The 19518-nt window shown below is 49.0% G+C and overlaps 1 protein-coding gene across 1 annotated transcript; it reads left to right on the top strand.

Annotated features, from left to right (window-relative positions):
- Nucleotides 1–720: 720 nt before the first annotated feature.
- On the top strand, nucleotides 721–17795 carry LOC309411074 (acyl-CoA dehydrogenase family member 11-like; the record flags this gene model as incomplete). The annotated part of the gene is made up of 14 exons (XM_082007612.1): nucleotides 721–1020; nucleotides 4559–4791; nucleotides 5391–5490; nucleotides 6328–6445; nucleotides 7302–7444; nucleotides 7551–7700; nucleotides 8254–8348; nucleotides 8624–8723; nucleotides 10574–10714; nucleotides 11514–11606; nucleotides 12009–12116; nucleotides 16884–17055; nucleotides 17306–17372; nucleotides 17595–17795. The coding sequence occupies 14 exons, from the start codon at nucleotides 721–723 to the stop codon at nucleotides 17719–17721; spliced, it is 1947 nt and encodes a 648-aa protein (XP_081863738.1). The 3' UTR covers nucleotides 17722–17795.
- Between the last annotated feature and the right edge of the window lie 1723 nt (nucleotides 17796–19518).

Raw genomic sequence — 19518 nt, 5'->3', positions numbered from 1 at the left:
CCCCTTGTGCCGCTTAAAAAGCGGCGGCGGCGGCGGGCGTTTGACAGGGCGGGCCTGAGCGCGGCCGTGCTCAGCCTCGGGGGGAGGTTTCCCTGCCCTTCCCCGGGCCCTGCCCGGGGGTTTCGTGCCGCGTCAGGCAGAACGAGGTGACCCCGGGGAGGAAACGGCAGCGCGGCCATGGCCGGGGGCAGTGCTGTGGTATCCTACCAGTTTAAAATCATTTTAAAGTAAAATTATGTTTTTACTGGGTATTTTTTATATCACCTCAAGTTAGGCACAGGTTTTAAATTACTCGAAGATGTGTTCGTAGAATATTCTGGTACTTGCCTAGGGAAAGGGAGAATTTTAGTATCGTTTAGGTGAGGACATGTATTTTTTCCTGGTGGGAACAGCCCCCGCCCTGCTCCGGCTCCCCCAGCTCTGGAAATGTTGGTCCAGCTGGTTACGATGGTTTGTCCGGCTGGGAGAGGAGGACAGAGTGTTTCCTGAGCACTTGTGTTTTTCCAGGCCATTTTCTGATCTCTTTCCAAAGACCTTTTCCCCAGTTCAGTTGACAACAGCTGCTGGAAAGCTCCTCCCTGAGGGAGGAGAGAAGACATAATTGATTTTCAAGAATAACTTCACAACATTAAAACAAAACAGGATTGGTGCTGCTGTCAACCGAGGAAGGGTCTAGAGGTGAGAGCCGTTGGCGTGACACACTCAGGGTTTTGCAGGATCATGTTTACCTGTCGCTTGCCTTGGTGGAAATTCAGCGCTACCAGCAAGCCGTGGCAGTTGGGTCGCTTTCTGCCTCGCGTCTGGGAGCGGTGGCAATTGCCGAGCCGTAAAGGAATCCACACGACCGCGGGGCAGGGGCAACAGGTCAGCATGCAGGAGAAACAAGTATTAGAAGATCTGGAAATGCCCCTTGCAAGGAGAGAAACTGAGACCCTCTTCCAAGAGCAGCCCGAGACTGGGAACGAGTATTTGGAAGATGCTTTGCTTCGGAGTTACTTGAAAACGCACCTTCCTCCCAAGGTCTGGTGTGCATGTTTGTGTTTCTGTGCGTACATGCTACAATTCTGGCCATAATCACTGTTTAAGATTCTGAATTGAACATTCCTCTGAGCCCTTCTGTGCCTTTGAGCACAGAACTTGAGGGAATTTATTGACATTCTTTAAAACTTGTTTTGTTTGAATCAGTGCAGGGGTGAAAAATATTGCCAGGACATAAACAGAAATAGAAAGGGCTTGGTGGACTCCGGTGACTGGTCTGGGTGTTGCAACGAGAGTATTGTTTGGGGATTGTCAGTGTGGGTGTTTGTTGTCTGGTCATCCAGAGTAAGAACTTTTAGAGAAAGGGAAAAAACTGAGGTCCTTCCACACGCTGCTGTGCAAGTCCTCTTCTCACCCTCTGGGGAAGGGGGGCTTTTAAGGAAATTCCTTTTTGAAGGAATGGGGCTGTTCTCAGCCAAGCACTCGAGAGGATGCAAAGGCCTCTTGGGGTTTGCTTGTTCTCAGCACAGGTCGTTGGCTTGTTTGTGTTGATTTTCAGACAGCAAAGGCTGTGTACAGATGCAGGGGTGCAGAGAAGTGGGGTATGACCCTGAGCTGTGGGTCTCTGTTCTGTGAGATCCAGTCCTACAGGAACCCCTGGGAGAGGGCGGCTCATCTCACTGTCTGTCCTCTGCTGTCACCCCAAGGACCACAACCATTCCCCACTTTTCAAGGACCAGGTCACATGGAGCAGAAGGTGACCTCTCTCCATGATTTATTCCAGCAGCAGCAATGCAACGATCCATAATGCCACAGGGTGAGCAGAGGGGCAGAACCTGGCTTTCAGTGATGCTCTTTCTGACACTGCTTGGTCTCCGGGTCTGTAAGACCTTGCAGACTTGGGGCAGTAGGCGTGTGGTGGCAACGTTGGGAGCTTGCTTTTGTCACAGCCGTCCTGAAAGACAGGAATGAGGCCTCCCTAAGCACTGCTGCGGCCTTTTTGCCAGAAGAGAAGATGGGGGAAAGGAGGATGCCGTTGGGCAACCATGAAGATCTTGCTCCTAATCTGCACCTTTGGAAGAAGCATGATTCAGATCTACAGAATAAAAATAATAAATAATAATAATAAAAGGATCGGTGATGTCTGTCACCAAGGTTGAGAGCTGCTCTCCACTCCTTCACCAGAGACAAAGTGGCTGCAAAATCTTCAGCAACATCTCCCTTACGTTTCTGCGCTTGGTCCCAGCGGGGCAGTGTTGCCTCACCGCTGAAAGGGAGAGCCCAGTCTGCTTCCTGCAGCATCCGCTGGTCTGCAGCCCGAGAGCTGGCTCTCCATATGAACACCTTCCTCTCCAGGAGAGCAGCAACAGGTGACCCTTTGTGTGTCCCACTGAAGCAGACACCATGGCTGGAGGTTGATTCCTGTTGTGCTATTCACCTGTGTTCAGTTGTGAACACAGAAATTTTCCTAGAATGGAGCAAAAGATTTCTTTCTTTCTTTGAAGCTGATTTCTGGAGAACACAGGAGAAAGCACCTGCTTTTTCCGGGTACCGCTGTGGAGAGGTATCTGTTGGTCTTTGATCCCCCTGAAAATATGTCCTTTAATACACAGGATCATCTGTACTCTTAATGTGCAATAATTTGCTCATTTCCAATATATTCATCCCTGGGACATCAAAGGATGGATTAGGATGAATGAGACCACCCAGATGCTGCTCGGTAGCAGCTTCAGCCCAAACGCTGATGATTTACAGACACCCTCTCTGTAGCTTGGTGTACGTTTTTTGGAGTGCCCAGCCTGCTGAGTATTACATTCAGCAGTCACAAATGTAGGAGCTCTGATTTTGTTCTTTAACCTTGGAAATAAACACATTCACTTGGGCAACACGGTGGTTTGTAAGGCCAAGTGTGGTCAGGGCACAAGCTAGGCAGTCTGGTTTGAATTTTTTTTAAGAAAACGTGGATGAGGTGAAGATGATTTATTTTTAGAAAATGAGGATGAGGACCGGTGTAGTTAAGTTCACTGTAGTGTGCTGACCAAGACACCTAGTCAGTAGACTCATATTTTTCTGCCCACAAAAAACTACCAGCTAAACAGTTCAAAGGTTCTTGTGCTTCAGGGAGAAGTGAAGTCCATGAACCTTGGATTCTTAGGTTATGCCTCTAAAACAACCTTCAAATTGTTGTCAAGATAGAATAAGCACTGGAGGCATACACCCATCCCAGCTGAGCTCCACTGACAGCAAACAGGAGTGCAGCGTGAGCTGTACCCATTGACAGGGCTCTCGTGCATGTTTTTGGCTTGTTTTGTGATTTTTAACGCTAGGTTTTTCACCATTCATCTGAAGGAAAACTAGCCGGTCTGAGGATGGAGGCTTCCAGAGTAGTAACTGGACAGTGTGGGTTGGATCCTCATTACACACACTGAACGGCAGAGTGATGAAAGAATCAATCATACGGGATGTAGTTTAATGAAAAGTCAATACAGGGGGAAGCAGGGAAAGGAAGAAGCAGTGTTTATATTTGATCAACAGCAAATTAATGTGTTTTATAATTGCACCATTTCGGTAGAGCAGCTACGACATTCACCTCCATGATTGTTAGATTGAGGAGGAAACGAGCATCTCTTGAGGGGTACAGAACAGCAAAAATTGTTCCTCTGATGAAAGCAAATTTAGATCAGGTGCTTCTTTGACCCTCCTTACAGTCTTAGATGTATTTATGCTAACGAGGGTCCAGCAGTGCTAGAAGCTGGGGCCACCTGGCCTAACTTTAATCATCTATGAGTCAGGTTATTTAAGTCTAGGCAACTTCACTAGGCTTTGGCCACAGACAGTGAAGGGTGCTTGCAGAAGGCAATTCCTGTCACCTTAGAATAGGTATCTTAAGAGGGTTGGAGCGAATCGCTCCTCTGCAGGTGCTGGTTTCCCTCCACTGACTATGGACAGACTATTCCATCCGAGTCAGCCAAGCCTGGCTGAAGCGAGAGCACGTGAATCCTTGTCCAGGGCCATTCAGGAAGCTGGATGCAGGGTGGAAATTTGAATCGAGACACCCAGGGTGCCAGGCTGAATCTTAAATGATTGCACTGTCCCTCCTTCTCTCATCTGATAGGCAGGTAGCTACTGAGCCCAGGGGAAGTTTTCCTGTACAGATGAAGGCTTTCCATTTTTGGCAGCTCTTCCCCTGACATCCTTATCCAGCAGTAAATCACAGAGTGGCTGAGGTTGGAAGGCCCTCTGGAGATCGTCTCGTTCAACCCCCCTGCTCATGTGCATCTGTGCAATTCTCAACCCTGATAGAAAAGCTCTTCTGTCTTTTGTGAAATAACGGGATGGTGCCAGAAGTAACTTGAAAAAATGATTTTGGGGAAAAAAAAAAAGAAGTGACAGCTGAGCACAGCTGTGCCGGCAGAGGCTAAGGGACAAGCTGTCCTGCTGCAGTACAGAATGCATGGAAGGGCCAAGTGGCAAGAGGCCACTAGCAGGGCAGGACAATATGGTCAGTCCTTTCCAGCTAGAACTGAGGCTCCTTTGCCTTCCAGGGGTGTGCTGAAGGGCTCTTTTTGCTGCTTCACAGGTACTGGAGGAGGTGAATCAGGACCTGGAGAGATTTGGAAACCGTCTGCTAACCAAGATCAAACCTCTAGGATGGGAATGCGAGCTGAACCCCCCCGTATTTCGGCAGTATGATGCCTGGGGGCAGCGGGTGGATCGCATCGTCACCTGCTCAGCCTGGAGGAAGATGAAGGAGATTGCAGCAGAAGAGGGGCTGATTGCTGAGGCCTATGAGAGAAGATACTCCAACTGGAGGTAACTGGGGGAGAGCGGGAGTGACTTGATGCCTTGCTGGTTATTCCTAGCAAGGTATATTCAGCACCTTGTAGGACCAAACTTCTTGTTGGATAATGGGTAACAGATGGAGCATGGACAAAAGCACACCTATTGCTGTACTGAACAGCAGTGTCTGTCCACTGCAATGTTCCACATCGACAATGACAAGCCGTAACTAATGGCCTACAGTTGATCATAATATTCTTTGGTGTCACCTTCCTGATTCCGGGGCCTGGCAGTTTCCCGCACTGCTCCAGCTTTACATACATTAGTTGTAACACAGCTGAAGGTCTGGGATTTTAATTGCAGTTTCATTGTATTCCAGCCTCTGGAGATAGACCCACATTTCTTACATTTAAAAACTGCAGCAGCTGGCAAGCCTTCCATCCAGCCTTGCACTGGCAGTCCCTCTGGGACTGAGCAACTCTTCTGCTCCTCTTCTCTCTGCCCTCTCAGAAATGAGCGGTCTGATTCTCACCTGTTTTGGCTGTTTTTGTTTCTCTCTTCCTAGTCCAGATGTTTTACCCTCCTGCTGTTGAACTGCTGCATAAGCCGTCTGTTTTTACTCTCTTTCCTAGCCGTCTGCATCAGGCTGTCAAACTGTACTTGTTTTCAAGCTCCTCTGGAGGTTTCAGCTGTCCGCTGGCCATGACTGATGGGGCAGCCAAAGTCATTGAGGTATGAGCTCAGCTGGTCTCCGAGGGCGCAGCCCACGTCCTGGCAGCACTGATTAGAGACCGGAGCACTGGCCAAGGATGGAGGAGACCTGATCTGCCATCTGGCTCTGGACGTGGCCCTTCCTTGCTCTGTGACTCAGCTCCGTCCCCCACTGCCTTTCTCCTTTAGTTACAAAGTCTTTGTGCCCAGGCTGGCTTTTACGTTTACTTACAACACTGCGTACAGTGAGGCCTTTGCTGCACACGAAACCTGTGGCACTGCAGGTAGTTGGAAAGGTGTCTCATATGTTTTTACTATGAGATAGTTTGTTTTCCCTTTCCTTCTGTGGAGTGACAGTTAAATGTATTGGGCCAGATCCGTACCTGATGTAAATTAACCAAGCTAGCAAGACTTTCCCAATCTGAAGATTTGGCTTTGCATCTTAGCGACACCCTTTGCACGATGTCAGTGGCTATGTAGGATGCAGGGAAGAGCTAGCCATGGGCATTTTAATTCAACAAAAAGAAAAAAAGCATAAGGCAGTTATCTGCAGCGTATATGAACGTATGCCGATACCCTGGCACATGTGCTGTTTTGAAAGCTCTCTGCCAGCTGTCTAGCGGCGCAGAAATCCGAGGAGGGTAGGGATGCTCAGCACTCCACTTTGCCACACAAGCCTGCACCTCCTCTCTGCACAGTGCTCCAGCAGCCGTGCAGGAGCTGGGCAGTTTCACAGACTCTCAGCGGTACGTTCAGATGTGCTGCAGTGCAGGACGCTCAGTGCCCCGCTCTCAGACCGTCCTGATTTCACCTACTGTGCTGTGATCACCTTAGGTTCTTTTCCCTGCCCCAAAACAGTCACTAGGTATTCCTGGATCTCTGAAAAATGCTTTTGACCATCTGACATCCCGTGACCCGAAGAAGTTCTGGACCTCTGGCCAGTGGATGACCGAGCGCAGGGGAGGCTCTGATGTTGGTACGTGTTCTGAGGTGGGAAGCAACTGCAGTAGCAGCTAGATCTGTAGCGAGAACTGAGAAAATGAAAGGTGTGGGAGACTTAGAAAGCCAGGTAGCTGGTTTAGGAAACTTCAGCAGAAGTCATCCAAAAAGTCTGCATAGCTCTGCTTTTTAACTAACACAAGGCCCAACTTCTGTCCACTGATGCATGCAGTATGCACACAGGCAGGTGCAGAGCTGTGTTCCTTGCACAGATAACACTCTGATGTCTAGCTCTATAACCTAAACCTTCAGTAAGACAGTCAGACCCATCCCAGCTGGGACTGAGAAAGCGTTTGTGGCCTTCAACCTTTATTCCTTGGCTAATGACAGTAATAGCATGATGGGCTAGGAAACCTCAGAACTTCACTGCAGACAGGAATGTGGAAGGGGGGTCACCTCCATTTGATGAAGCTGCAGTTGGTTTCCTTGTGGAAGAAATGAAAGGGTCAGCGGTGGAGTGAAAGATGTGCATCACTGCAGGACTGCTGATTCCATAGCACCCTTTGTTGTTCTTGGCCATGTTAGCTCCTACAGAAATGGACACATTGGATTATACACTGTGGTGCATTCTGCTTACAAAGCACTGTCACTACCAGCTGTTAGCCTGGAGCAATTGCTGGAAAGGCTCGAAGTTAAAACAAGAGCGTGTTTCCTTTCTAGTACTTAACTCTGGCTGCATTGCTTATCCAGGGTTAATGAAAGAGATTAGCAGCTAATCCATACTCCATCTTGATAGCAAGAAATGACTTAAAAGAGCTGCTGCCTAAACCAAAAATCGGTGTTGATTAATACAGAAGTTCCTATAAAGCCAAGATGATCTTCTCCTCTTGCAGCTAATGGCACCGAGACAGTGGCCAGAAAGCAGACAGATGGTACATATCGTCTCTATGGTTTTAAATGGTTTACATCAGCTGCTGATTCTGATGTGACATTAACCCTGGCCAGGGTAGCAGATGCTGCAGGACAAGTAAAACAGGTCTGTTTGTTTGATGGTGGAACCCGGTGAAAGAGCAGGACCATTCTTTTTCTTCCTTATTTCACTGTAATTAAATCCTCTTTGCATGCCTTTTTAATGGCTCCAGGGTTCCAGTGGCCTGTCCCTGTTCTTCCTGAAGGTTCGAGATGAGGAGGGAAAGCTGAACAGCATCCAGGTGCAAAGGCTGAAAGACAAGTTGGGCACGCGGCAGATGGCAACAGCAGAGCTATGGCTAGATGGAGCTAAAGCGGAGCTAGTATGTAAGGTTTCGCCTTCCTCTTGGCGCTGGGCTGGCTTGGCACAGCAGCCCACTCATGGGGGCTTTGGCAGTGATACCAACTGAAGAAGTTCCTCTCTTCCACCTCTGTGGCTGGCTGTTCACAGAACCCTTCACCAACGGGGCTGTGTGTGGGATAGAGCTGAGAAGAGCTCAGGGAAAGATGGGAGGGGGAAAAAAAAAAAAAGCGCCATTTTAGGCTGGTCATTTCACTAATCCAGTTGCATTGACCCAGCCGAGGGACAGTTCTGCGTAGCATGCAGGTAGGAACAAGCAGCAGGGACCAGAACTGATCATGCTGACATTGTCCCCAAAGCCACCTCTCTGGTCATGCCACAGGCTTGGCTCAAATGAGACAGCCATATTTTAAAGCAAGCAGATCTTTGTGATGCCTGAGGACAGAGATGGAGGGAACAGCGGAGGGGACAGCCTATATCTATCTGCCTGTTGACACCCCTTTCATGTAAATACGTGTCAGCTTCCAAGGCTGTGTGGAAGGCTTACATCAGCCTTTGTTCCTTGATGCTTTCAGATCTCTGCAGAGGGTCGTGGTGTGGCCGCCATCTCCAACATGCTGAACATAACTCGGATCCACAATGTCATTGCTGCAGTGGCTTCCATGAGAAGGTGAAGGCAGCATGGATTCCCCCAGAAATGAAGGAGAAACTTATCAAGACAAGGGGATTTTGCAATGCTCAGCATTGCAGCCGGTTGACATCTAATGCCTTGGCAGACACAGGTCTGGAAGCCAGCAGTGCTGGAGAACGTTGGCCTGTGGGTGGGTGATGTAGGCTGGTGTGCTACGTCTGAGCAGGGTTCTTCCAATGGGGGTGGCTGGAAGGGAAAGCTCAGAAGTGGCAGGTTGCTGGTCTAACACCTTTCCCTGGCTGTATTGTCTCTAGGATGATCAGTCTGAGCAGGGAGTATGCCCGTAGGAGGGTTGCCTTTGGGAAGCTCCTCAAGGACCATCCCCTACATATGCAGACCATAGCCCGGATGGAGGTAAGGCTTTTGGGAGCCGAGCTGAACCCGTTGGTGAACTGGGGTTGTTCAGTCTGGAGACGGGGAGGCTGAGAGGAGCCCTTATCGCTCTCTACAACTACCTGAAAGGGGATTGTGGCAAGATGGGTGTTGGTCTCTTCTCTCAAGTAACCAGTGATAGGATGAGAGGAAATGGCCTTAAGTTGCGCCAGGGGAGGTTTAGACTGGATATTAGGAAAAATTTCTTCACCAAGAGAGTGGTCAAGCATTGGCACAGGTTGCCCAGGGAGGTGGTGGAGTCACCATCACTGGAGGGGTTCAAAAAACATGTAGACATGGCATTTCAGGACATGGTTTAGTGGGCATGGTGGTGTTGGGTTGATGGTTGGACTTGATGATCTTAAAGGTCTTTTCCAACCTTAATGATTCTGTGAGGCAAGAGGGCAGAGATCCTCGGCTGCTAATGAGCATGAGCACAGCCAGCCTGCCTCTGTGCGCAACAGTAGGATGTAGCAGGAGAACTGCCACGTTCTAGTGGGATTTGAGTTGATGATAGACCTAGCTTTTCCGCAGGGCTCCAGGTTATCCTAAACAACAATTACCTGGGAGCTATTCTGAGACGAGTGCCAAAGTTCATGCGTGCACCTACTATGATACGTCATGACCTCTGAAGTTGGTCATTAGCGTTAGAGTCCAAACATGACACCACAGTCTCCTAAACTGCAGTTAACAGACCCTTGTCCAAGACTGGTGCAGACTCACCCAGTTTCCCTGGTAGCTCCTGCACCAGGAGATGGGCTGTTCGCAGCAGGCTTGAAGAATTCCTGAGTAGTCACCGTGCACTTTAGCTTCTGAGAAGTTTGTCTTCACTGTGTACCTGCATGGTGCTCATCACCCCAAGACACCGAGCTCGGGTACAGCCTCTAGATGTGAATGTCATCTCAGGCAATAACAGGCAATGGGAGAGAGAGCAGCATGAATTGGCACTCTGGCTCTGGGAAGAATTTCATGTGTCGGCCTTCGCTTGCTGCAGAATGTCTCACAGCTTTTGCCACAATGCTGAGCTGTAGCAGCTTACTAAATCCACAGGACACAGGTGGCTTCCCACCCCTACTAAAATTTCAAAAAGAAGGCACACAGTTCTCCTCTCACCCATCCCGGCACTACATCTTTTCTTAAGTGGTGTAATACCAATGCTTACCTTTGGGCTGCAGTAGGTTCATTCAAATTTTTAAAACACTCTTTAAAAATCCTCTTGCAAGGTGGGGGAGAGGGAAAGTGGTCAACATCTGTCAAACATAACTTAAAGCTCCAGCATCTCTTAGCCTGTGGCCAGAACTCCACCTCTGAAAGAAAGGCCAGATCCTACGTAGTCCAGCAGCACATCATTATGCACAGGGCCGACAGAGCTCCATATCCCAGTCCTTCCCAAATCACAACTTGCCAGGGAGGTAAGTTGCTCAGCAAGAAATCGTTGCAGATCCTGGTGCTAGGTTGACCATCAGATGTGCAGTCTTATGTCCCTTACCCTTGGAAAGGATGGGGATTTGTGACCTGGATGCCTCACAGGAGCTTTGATAAGGGTCCGAGTAGGCCTGATGAAATGGCGTTGCCCCTTTCCTTGTACTAGATTGCTGTGTCCAAGAGCAGCAGCTCCAGACTACCTTTAGTATTTCATGCTTTGTGCCTTGGCTGGTCAGGGGTCTTTGTCTCTGAAGCTGTGGGTCTCTACGGGCAGGGGTGGCATTTTGCCCAGGTCCAAGTATTGCGCATCCCTTTGAGATAGTCTCGTGGCACCTCAGCAGCCGAGGCTGGAATCAGCCTCAGTCAAAGATCCTTGCCAGTGAAGCTCCCCACTTCTCTGCTTGCAGGTGCAGACGCGAGGGGCATTCCTTCTGCTTATGGAGATCCTTCGTCTGCTTGGACTTGTAGAAACCAACATGGCGAGTGAGCGAGACCAGTTTCTCTTGAGACTGCTGATACCAGTCGCCAAACTGTACACCGGGAAGCAGGTATGGAACAACCAGTTTGATTAGCCCAGAGTGGGGCTGTGTGGCCCATTAGCAACCACAGAGCTGGAAAGAGGAGTGATTAACACGACCAGTGTCGAGGGTAGGGATAGCAGGGGATACCAGCAGTGACCTCTAGCTGCAGGGCCTGCAACAATAACCGCTCTGCACTGAGGCTGGACTTTGTGGGTGGGAGACTTGTCACTTTGCTCTCCAGGCCACAGATCAGCTGTCTGATCAGAACAGACGGAGCCAGCACTGTCTGTGAAGTACTCCACGTGCCACAGAGAAATGTGCTGAGGCTGCCCCAAGACCAAGGTGGGGCACTGAGCCACGGGGAATATCTTTCCCCTAGTTATGAATAAATAGAAGCGAAGATGTTAATAGCTTAGCATTAGCCTTAGCTTCAGGGGTCTGTCCCTCTTCTAATTGCCCTCAGCTTAAATACACAGCAGCTTACACACCATAGGCTAGTAGAAGGTAGAGAGTCTCCTGGACTAGAGACACATACTCCCATGCACCAGGCAACCCACAGGTTTATCCTTACCTAGAGAGGACTGTATTGAGACAGGCTCTCCCTGGATCGTCTCCCTAGGTCTGACTGCTCCTGCAGGTCCTCTCTCAGTGTTACTCAGTCTTCGTTCCCCAGGCTGCTCCTCCTGCATATAATGAGCAACCTCCCTCAGCAACCAGTGGGATCTGGTCAGTCCCATCCCAGCAGGAACTGCTGTGTGATGTTAGTTTCTGGCTGCTCTTACCCCTTGTGCAACGTGCATCATGTCAGCTCTCTGCATTTTTGCAGGCTTCTGCTGTTGTTGTTGAGGCGATGGAGAGTTTTGGAGGACAAGGGTACATGGAGGATACAGGCTTGCCAGTCATAGTCCGCGATACGCTGGTAAGGAAGCATCAGCAGAAGCAGAAGAAGCTCCTGTGTGTCACCTAGTCCCCTGCACTGTACTCTCTGGCTGCCTGCTGAAGACATGCTCAAGGGAAAACAGAGTCCTCCCCAGACTCACTGCAGGCGTGCCAGCTCTTTCCTCGTTGCCTTCCTGCTGAGTCCAGTCATCACCAGAGAGGGGGCACGATTTTTTTCTGGTGCTGGGCTTGTTTCCTAGCTCAGTAGTGGAACTGGGCCCCTAGCTCTCAGCACCACTGCTCCTTTCCACTTGTGGCGAGGCAAGGCATTGATATCCCTTATCTCTGCCCCATGTCTTTGTTTCCTCACGTTCCCCTTTCTTTATTGCAGTCACCCCAAAAGGCTCCTTCATGCTCTTCCGCAGTCTCTTCTACCCCACAGGTACTGTCCATATGGGAGGGAACAACAAATATCCTGTCACTTGATGTCCTGCGATCCCTCACCAAGAGTCAAGGACAGGTGATGGCTGTGTTCTTCTCCACAGTGCAGGTGAGCCCACATCAAAAGCACTGGGTGGCCTGATTTGCCCGCCTTGGCAGAGTCTTGTTTGGTGTTTATGCTCCTGGCTGAGACTGGTAGGGAATATGACCAAACTGAAAGATTTAGACAAGTCTTAGCAAAGTGTCTTACAATTCTGCTCTTTAAATAGCACTTATAAAAGCAGAACACAAGTAGTGCTCATTTTGGGATCCTTGTGTGCTGCAAAAAAATGCAGATACTCTCATCTCAGCAGTGAAGCGGTTTGCATTGTCAGAGTTCCTCATGACAGGTACCAAAATAAGTATATTTTTAGTGTGAGAGTCACCTTCCTGAATCCAAAATATTTTTGTGGTTTTGTTTCTTAACTGGAAAAACACAACAAGACTGCTGAATATTAAACCTTCGCTAGGGCTACCTACTGGATTATGACTTTATGTTTTTTATTCTCTCTGAAAAGATGGAAAGAGCCAAAGGAATTCCATTGCCCCCTCTTTAGATTTGCCGTTCTCTGGCTTTACCTACAGGCTGCTCTTTTGAAGGTGCTCAGTTGACAGGCAGGCAGGGAGAGTTCAAAGCAGCTCAGAATTTCATGAAGGTAAATGAGCGTCAGCTGCCTTAGTGTGTCCCGTAAAGGGAGACAGGAACCAGCCTGAAAGGCATAGATCATCAGATCAGAGGGTATGCTCTCAGAGGCTAGATTATTAATCCAGATAGAACAATCCAGATTACAGTATCCCAGATACAGTGAGGGAATCCTGGGCACGTGGAGCGCTGGGTTTGACGTTGCGTAGCCGTCGCTTTCTCATCCAGACCCCACGAGAAGGGAGGGGGGTCACTGCACTCCCTGCAGTATTGCTAACTGGGTAGGTCTTCCAAAAACACACGAGCCTGACTCCTCCACACCCGTGGCAGCAGTTAGCGACTGCTGTTACATTTCAAACCCCCAACTCGGCTGTATTCCGTACAGAGCGCCTCTCTGACCTCCAGAGATGGGTGTCATCTTACCATCCTCTCAGACAACTTTTGATAAAGGAAAAATACCTCAGACAATTTGACTACCAAACAAGAAACCCAAATCTGCTCATAAGCAGGACTGAGCACACCTGCTAATTAAAAAGCCAACTGGTCCAGCTGTTAATAAAAAGCAGCTTAGTCTGACACTGAAGGTGACAGAGTGGAGAAAGAAAGGAGCGGGTGGTAGGATCTAAAGGTAACTTGGAAAGAAGCCAGCCTCCGCAGGCTTGCACTTAAACAAATACCCACAAAGGTGCCAGACTGCAGTCCTGGGATCACTTCACTGGTGTAGCTGAGAGGGCCCCTCCAGCTCCCTTCCAACTGGATGATCAGAGGAGCATTAAAGAACACAGCAGCGTGATTCAGAGCAGGTACCTGCACAGCAGTAACGCCAAGTATCGAGATTTATTAATTAACAAGCTCATCATTGCTCTTGCACTTGCAGAAATCATGCTGTATATGAGACTGGAGGGTGAACAAGGGAGCACTGACTTTAAAGGTCTCCAAATTCCAGAAAGTGCCACTGCATTTGCTGTTCCCGTCACGCTGAGGCTTGCCTCTGTGCCCATGGAGCGTGGCAGTGGCGTGGCTGGAACGGGCTGAGCTGGGAGAGCAGTGTTGGTGCACTGATTCTGGATGTAATAGATCATACTTGGCAAATTTAACCTGGCTGTGCCAGAAAGCTTTTCCCTTACGCCTTCGGCAGCCAGGCACTGGAAGGGCAGACTGGGAGGTTTTTCTGTAGAGTGCGTCTGCAGCATTGGGCAGGAATGTGATGAGTTTTCTACACCAGAATCAGGGTATCACTCACAGGTGATAAACAACCTCTTTTTGAGCTCCAGGTGTCCAAATTCTTTTGGTCTCTGGGAGTCTGGCTCATTTTGAAACATTCTTCCCATTCCCATCTAGTGAGGAAGTTATTTAGCCCTTCATAAAGGGATTTTTACTGCTCCAATCCATTTCCTTTTTATTGATGCACACAAAACTAGTACAATCGATTTTATGTTTGTCCATCAAGGTTCTCAGTTTGCAGGATTTGTGCCCAGAGACAGGATGCTTTGGACAAAGCAGCATTAGTACTTTGTTAGTACAGCATAGCACTTTGTTCCCTGAAGGTCACCTCCCAGGGTAACTTCCCCCTGACCCCACTGCCCACCTATTTCTGCTTTTGCTGTGTTGGTTCTGACGGTGGGCTACCTAACGCCAACGGTGCTGGGAGGTAGGAGCAAGAACCCAATGTTGTAATTATTCTCAGGAAAAGGGAAATACAGAGAACTCCCTCGTTCTTGCACAGTGTGATTATGAGAAGCTGAATTCTTCGGGTTCTTGACACGCAGGCAAGTTTGTTACAAACCACCTTGTCCAGAGGTAATTAGTCTGCAACGTCTCAGGAGAACACATGGTGAAAAGAGCAAGCGCGAGAGACAGTCCTGGATTCCAGCATGGCCATGGTGCGAGTTTCAGGTGGATACTGCATGGGGTGCAGTCCTTTCGTGTTATACTAAAAATTTATTGGCTGGAGTTTTCAGCCAGAGCATTGGGTGTACTTTAGAATTCAATACAATCTGAAAAGTGACTCTAAAATAGCACCAGGGAGTTATTTGATTATTGCATTTTAGTCAAGTATCAACTGTCTTAACGACTGCGTAGGGCTGAAACTCTAGCTATGAATCGGACATACAATCTAAGACATGCGATTAGTGTTTTCAGGTCCTTTTCAGACCATAACCACAACTTTAACACAGCAGGAAATAAATCTAGGTTATTAAAGTGAGACTATGTATTTGCTTGAAGCATTAATATGAGACTTGTGCTTCTAACCCTTTTTTTGATGTTCTTCCTGTTGCTGTATTTTTAAATACTCACAATTAATCTTTTAAGTAAAAACTATTCTGACAATCTTGCTTGGTAGCAAGTGAGAGCAAACAAATGAGTAGCATCTTAAAATTCCTCAGTAAAAACCAAAGGAATCAGAAATATCGGAGCTGAAAAGCTCTTTTGCTCTCCGATGATTTCAGTCAGAAAAGAACCGTGGCGATGGCACGGCGGTGCCGTGCGCATGTGCCTCCCCTCGGGCAGGAGCTGGAGCAGATTGACGTGCAGGAGAGAAAAGAGGAGCTGGTTCTGCCTCGAGCATCGTCCCTGAAGCAGCTCTCCAGCCTCTCGCTCTCAAAGGCAGGGGAGGACGTGGAAAAATGCAGCTTGATCTTTCAGAAGATTGAGTGCTTTTGGTTAGGAAAAAAAATGAGTGTGATCTGGAAAAAAAAAAGGTGTAAATTATTGGAGAAATAATTTCTTTTTTTTCTCCTAAGGTTAAAATGATGCTTTTCTATTCTTGGTCGATACTGCCCAGGTCTTTAAACCTTAAAAAGCAAGGCAGCGTAGGACGTAGCTGTTCGTACCCCAGCTATTAGCACGAGGGTGCTGACAGAAGCGCAGATGTCATCTCTGTGCTCGGCCTGCGTGATGCTGGCTTCTGCCCACGCTGCTGGGGATACGTTTATGCCTTTGGGGTCTTTGATCCTTGTTAGCAACAAGCTCCAAGCTACTTTTAAAACATCTTATTAGCATTCTGTGGGCCCGGAGGGTTCTTTGGACTTCATCTTGGCACTAGACCTAAGCGCTTCAACGATGATGTTTTTGTATGTGTACAGCGTATGCTGTGAGTATTTATGTACCGCTTTGCCTAGAGCACAGACTAGCATCCACCAAGGACTGTGTTTTTCGTGTATTAATAGTCAGAAAACACAGGGCAGTGGTTAGGCAGAAGGTGTCACGCGCAGATATACTGCAGAAGACAAAGCTGGCTTCAGCTTGCGTGGTCCGGAGTCCTGCTGTGCAAATAAGTTGTATTTTCACGTACTAGCAAGAGGAACTGCATGATCACTTAAGCACCAAAAGCCTTAAAAACATAAAAAATGAGTGCTGCACAGCAGATACTTATAGGCTTTAGCTTCATAAATAATCTGCAAATGAGACTAATGAACGAAAAGCACGTCCTACCACCTGCTATGCTACTTAAATATGTAACGGCTCCTTTTTGCGATTCCATCCAAGGTTAATCCTTCAGTTTTACTGCAGGGAGACAGGTTTGGATATTGTAAGGGTGTTCCCGCAGCAGACGAGGCTCCTGATCTGGAGCTGAAGGCAGGGCCAGCCCTGAACCTTAGACTCTGTCGGCAGAGTATTGCTTGTGCTTTCACAAGACGATTGGGACCTGGAGGAACCTTAGCTCAAGCAGGGGGAGCTTTGAGATGGTGCTTTTAGGCACAGCTGAATGCCCGACGTCCGTCAGAAGAGAGCTGCTCTCGTCCTGGGGCCTTTCCCACTGACATGACTTGCAGAGAAAAGCTCCTTTAAATCTGAATTTTCCTGCCTGGACACAGCTCTAGCATCTTCGTGGAAGTAAAAATATAAAAAATGGGAGTATTAGAACCTGATACAGGTATGCAGTTAGGGAGAATTGGGGATGTGTTCTGGTCCCCACACGCAGCCAGAAAGCCAGCATGGAAACAGGCTGGGTAGGCTGGGTCTGGCTCGCAGAAATTCTCCATCCTCAAGGCAAGGCTGTGAGTTTCCTTTTGGCAACGTCCCCCTTCCTGCTGCCGCGCGGTGCTCTGGCCGCTCCACCTCGGGCAGCGCGAGTTACAGCCACCTTGATTTCAGCTTTTTTGTTAGTAGCTGCTGGCTGTGCTCACCAGCCCCGTTTCCTTGCAGAAGGTAAACACGCTGTAATTTTTCCTGTGATTGTTTTCTTCGCAGAAAAAACTGGAGCTGGCTTCAAGCACTGTGAAACTGGAACCCGCCGTGAAGCAAATGCGGGATGCCGTCAGCAGCCTTGCGCAGTTCACGCAAGCAGCTGGTTCAAAGGGGGCAGCGACCATGGAGCTAGCAGCAAGAGACTTCTCCTACACCCTAGCAAGGATCTATGCAGGTAGTGGGAAAGACAGAAACGATGGGTTTCAGACCAGGAAAGGGCTGGGAATTGGTCCTGGCATGGCCTGGTTTCACACCTCCTGGGTAGGAGGTGGAGTTCTAAAGAACGCTCGGTGCCCACCTTCTTTCAAACTGAGGCAGCTCAGCCTGGCAAGTGCTGCGGAGAAGTAACCGCCATCCGCTTTTTGCGAGCCCTTGCTGTTTTGGCTGGAGCCGGGGAATAACCGCTGTCTCCTGCTCTTCCACAGGAGCTCTTTTAATTGAACATGCAGCTCGGCCTGATGCTTCCTCCCCAGACCTCGCCGCTGCTCGAAGGTAAGCGAGAGCCTCCTCCAGCCCTGACCCTTTTGGACGATTTCTTGGGCAGTGCAGCAGGCTTTGCTCTGCCTCTGCCATGACAAGACCCAAACTTCCTATCCCAGCTTCTGGGTTGGTTGCTGTCGACATCATGGCTTTTCCCTGCCATGGGGAATCTCCGCAATGGGGAGATCACGTGCGCAACGGGGCTCGGACAAGCTGTTTGCATTCTCTGTTCAGGTGGTGCAGCCAGGAGCTGTGCCCCGTGGCCAGGGGGTTAGAGAGCAGCAGCTACGAGGCTGAGGAAGCGCTCGTGGACAGCGCGCTGGTGTACGAGGGCAGCCCTGCCTGCGGCAGCAGGCTGTGACGTGCCGGAGGCAACTGGGAAGTCCAGCCCTCGGGGGAAACAGAAGGTGGGTTGCAACCCAAAAACACATCCAGAAATCCTCAGACAGCCGCAAATTACCGGTGCGGTGGGGACATCCCATCAGGGACCAGACCAACTCCCCTTCTGGAGTAACCCCCAGCTGCACTCCAGGCCAAAATCCACTGCTTGTGCAGCGAGTTACTTGCTAACGCAGGCACAGAGATTCAGTCTGAGATGCTGAAATGTTCTTACCGTGTTTTAGGCAAAGACTAAGCAATCAAATCCAGATAGTGACTTGAAAGCAGCAGCTCTTCAAGTGCCAACTGGTGTTTTTTTGAAAGAAAAGCAACCACAATCAAACTGAAAATTATTTGAAGCTGATGAAATACGGAAAACCACCATTTTTCCCTGTTCACCTTCTTGCTTTCCAGTGCTCCACATGGGCTTCCAGCCTGGCACCTGCCAGGGATGGGGTTTTCTTCCGGGGCAGCCTCTCGTGCCCGCCGCGGCCGTGAGGATGGTACGTCCCTTCATACAAGCAACCTCCACGGGAGCTGCTGGGCTGGGCTCGGGACAGCCCAGCGCAGCAGCCAATCTTGGTAACTTGTTGGATAAAACAAAGGCTTTGGAACCCAAACTCGCCATTTTCCTAGCCAAGGCTGCTGTTAAGCAAGGTAGTCACGGGGCACTGCTTAGTCTAGCTCATGCTTTTGATTTTTCCTTTGACATTGTACCTTGTCTCAAACGAGCTTTGCTTTTACTTTAACCTGGACTAGAGGCTTTACCCTCATGGCTGTTGTCGGGCGCCGTGTCCCTGCTAACTTGGCTCCACAGTCGGCCGAGATGGGCAAGAAAAACGTTCCCAACCTCTGGCATTTCAAATGTGGGATGCAGTAAATTGCTATTTGCAGGTCCACAAATGGTCAGTATCAACATCAACATCACTGTGCAAAGCTCTTCGCTGACAGCGTAAGGGAGGAGGTAATTTCAATTACATCACTCACATTAATTTTGGTACCAACTTGTACATGTAAAGAAATTTATTTTTAAAAATTAATTTTTAAAAAACTCATTAATTTTTCTTAAGAAAATAAAACTTTTTTTAATTCTCTATGACCTTCATTCCCTATGCGTCTGTCCTAACGATGCTGCGATTTATACTGACATAACTGGATTTCAATCTAAAACATGTCAGAATTTATCTTCCACCAAAGGAAACACATAAATATTGATTGTGTGGTTCTCTTCACCCTCAGCCCGTCAGTCTACCTGCCTGGTATCATACCAATGACTAGAAGTTTTCAATAAAAAGTTGCTAATAACAGAAGAAAAACAATAATAGAACAAAGACAGTTGGAATATATAGCTGTGAAGCGCTACAGCGGCGAGGGTAGCGAGAGGGAAGAGAGGAAAGGAGCCATTTGCTGAGCACAAAGCTGTCCAAGGTGATCCCGGAGGACTCAAGTGACCCAATGCTGCCCGCAGGGAGGAGCCGCGCGGCGCCAGGGGAGCAGTCCCTACGGGACGCAGCGAGGAAGGCTCTGCGGGGATCACAGGGCTGAGCCAAGCGGAGCTTCCCTCAAATTGCACAAATACCGTTTAGCCACAGCCAGCACCAAAGGGCTCTCCCCACTGCAGCGTTTCGCTGCGTCCGTTTTATCTGCGTTTAGGTGAGTAACATTTGGGTTTGAAAAGTCTCCTGCGTCGCTGTAGTTGTGTGGTGTCAAAGGTCTGACAGGTGGAAAAGCACAGAAACCTGTGGTGCAGTGGGAAAATCAGGCGGACGGGAAAGCGGCT

Source organism: Phaethon aethereus, assembly GCF_964289735.1.
Source record: "Phaethon aethereus genome assembly, chromosome: 17".
Taxonomy (NCBI): Eukaryota; Metazoa; Chordata; class Aves; order Phaethontiformes; family Phaethontidae; genus Phaethon; species Phaethon aethereus.
The sequence above is the reverse complement of the archived record's forward strand: the minus strand, read 5'-3'. Positions and strand labels throughout refer to the sequence as shown.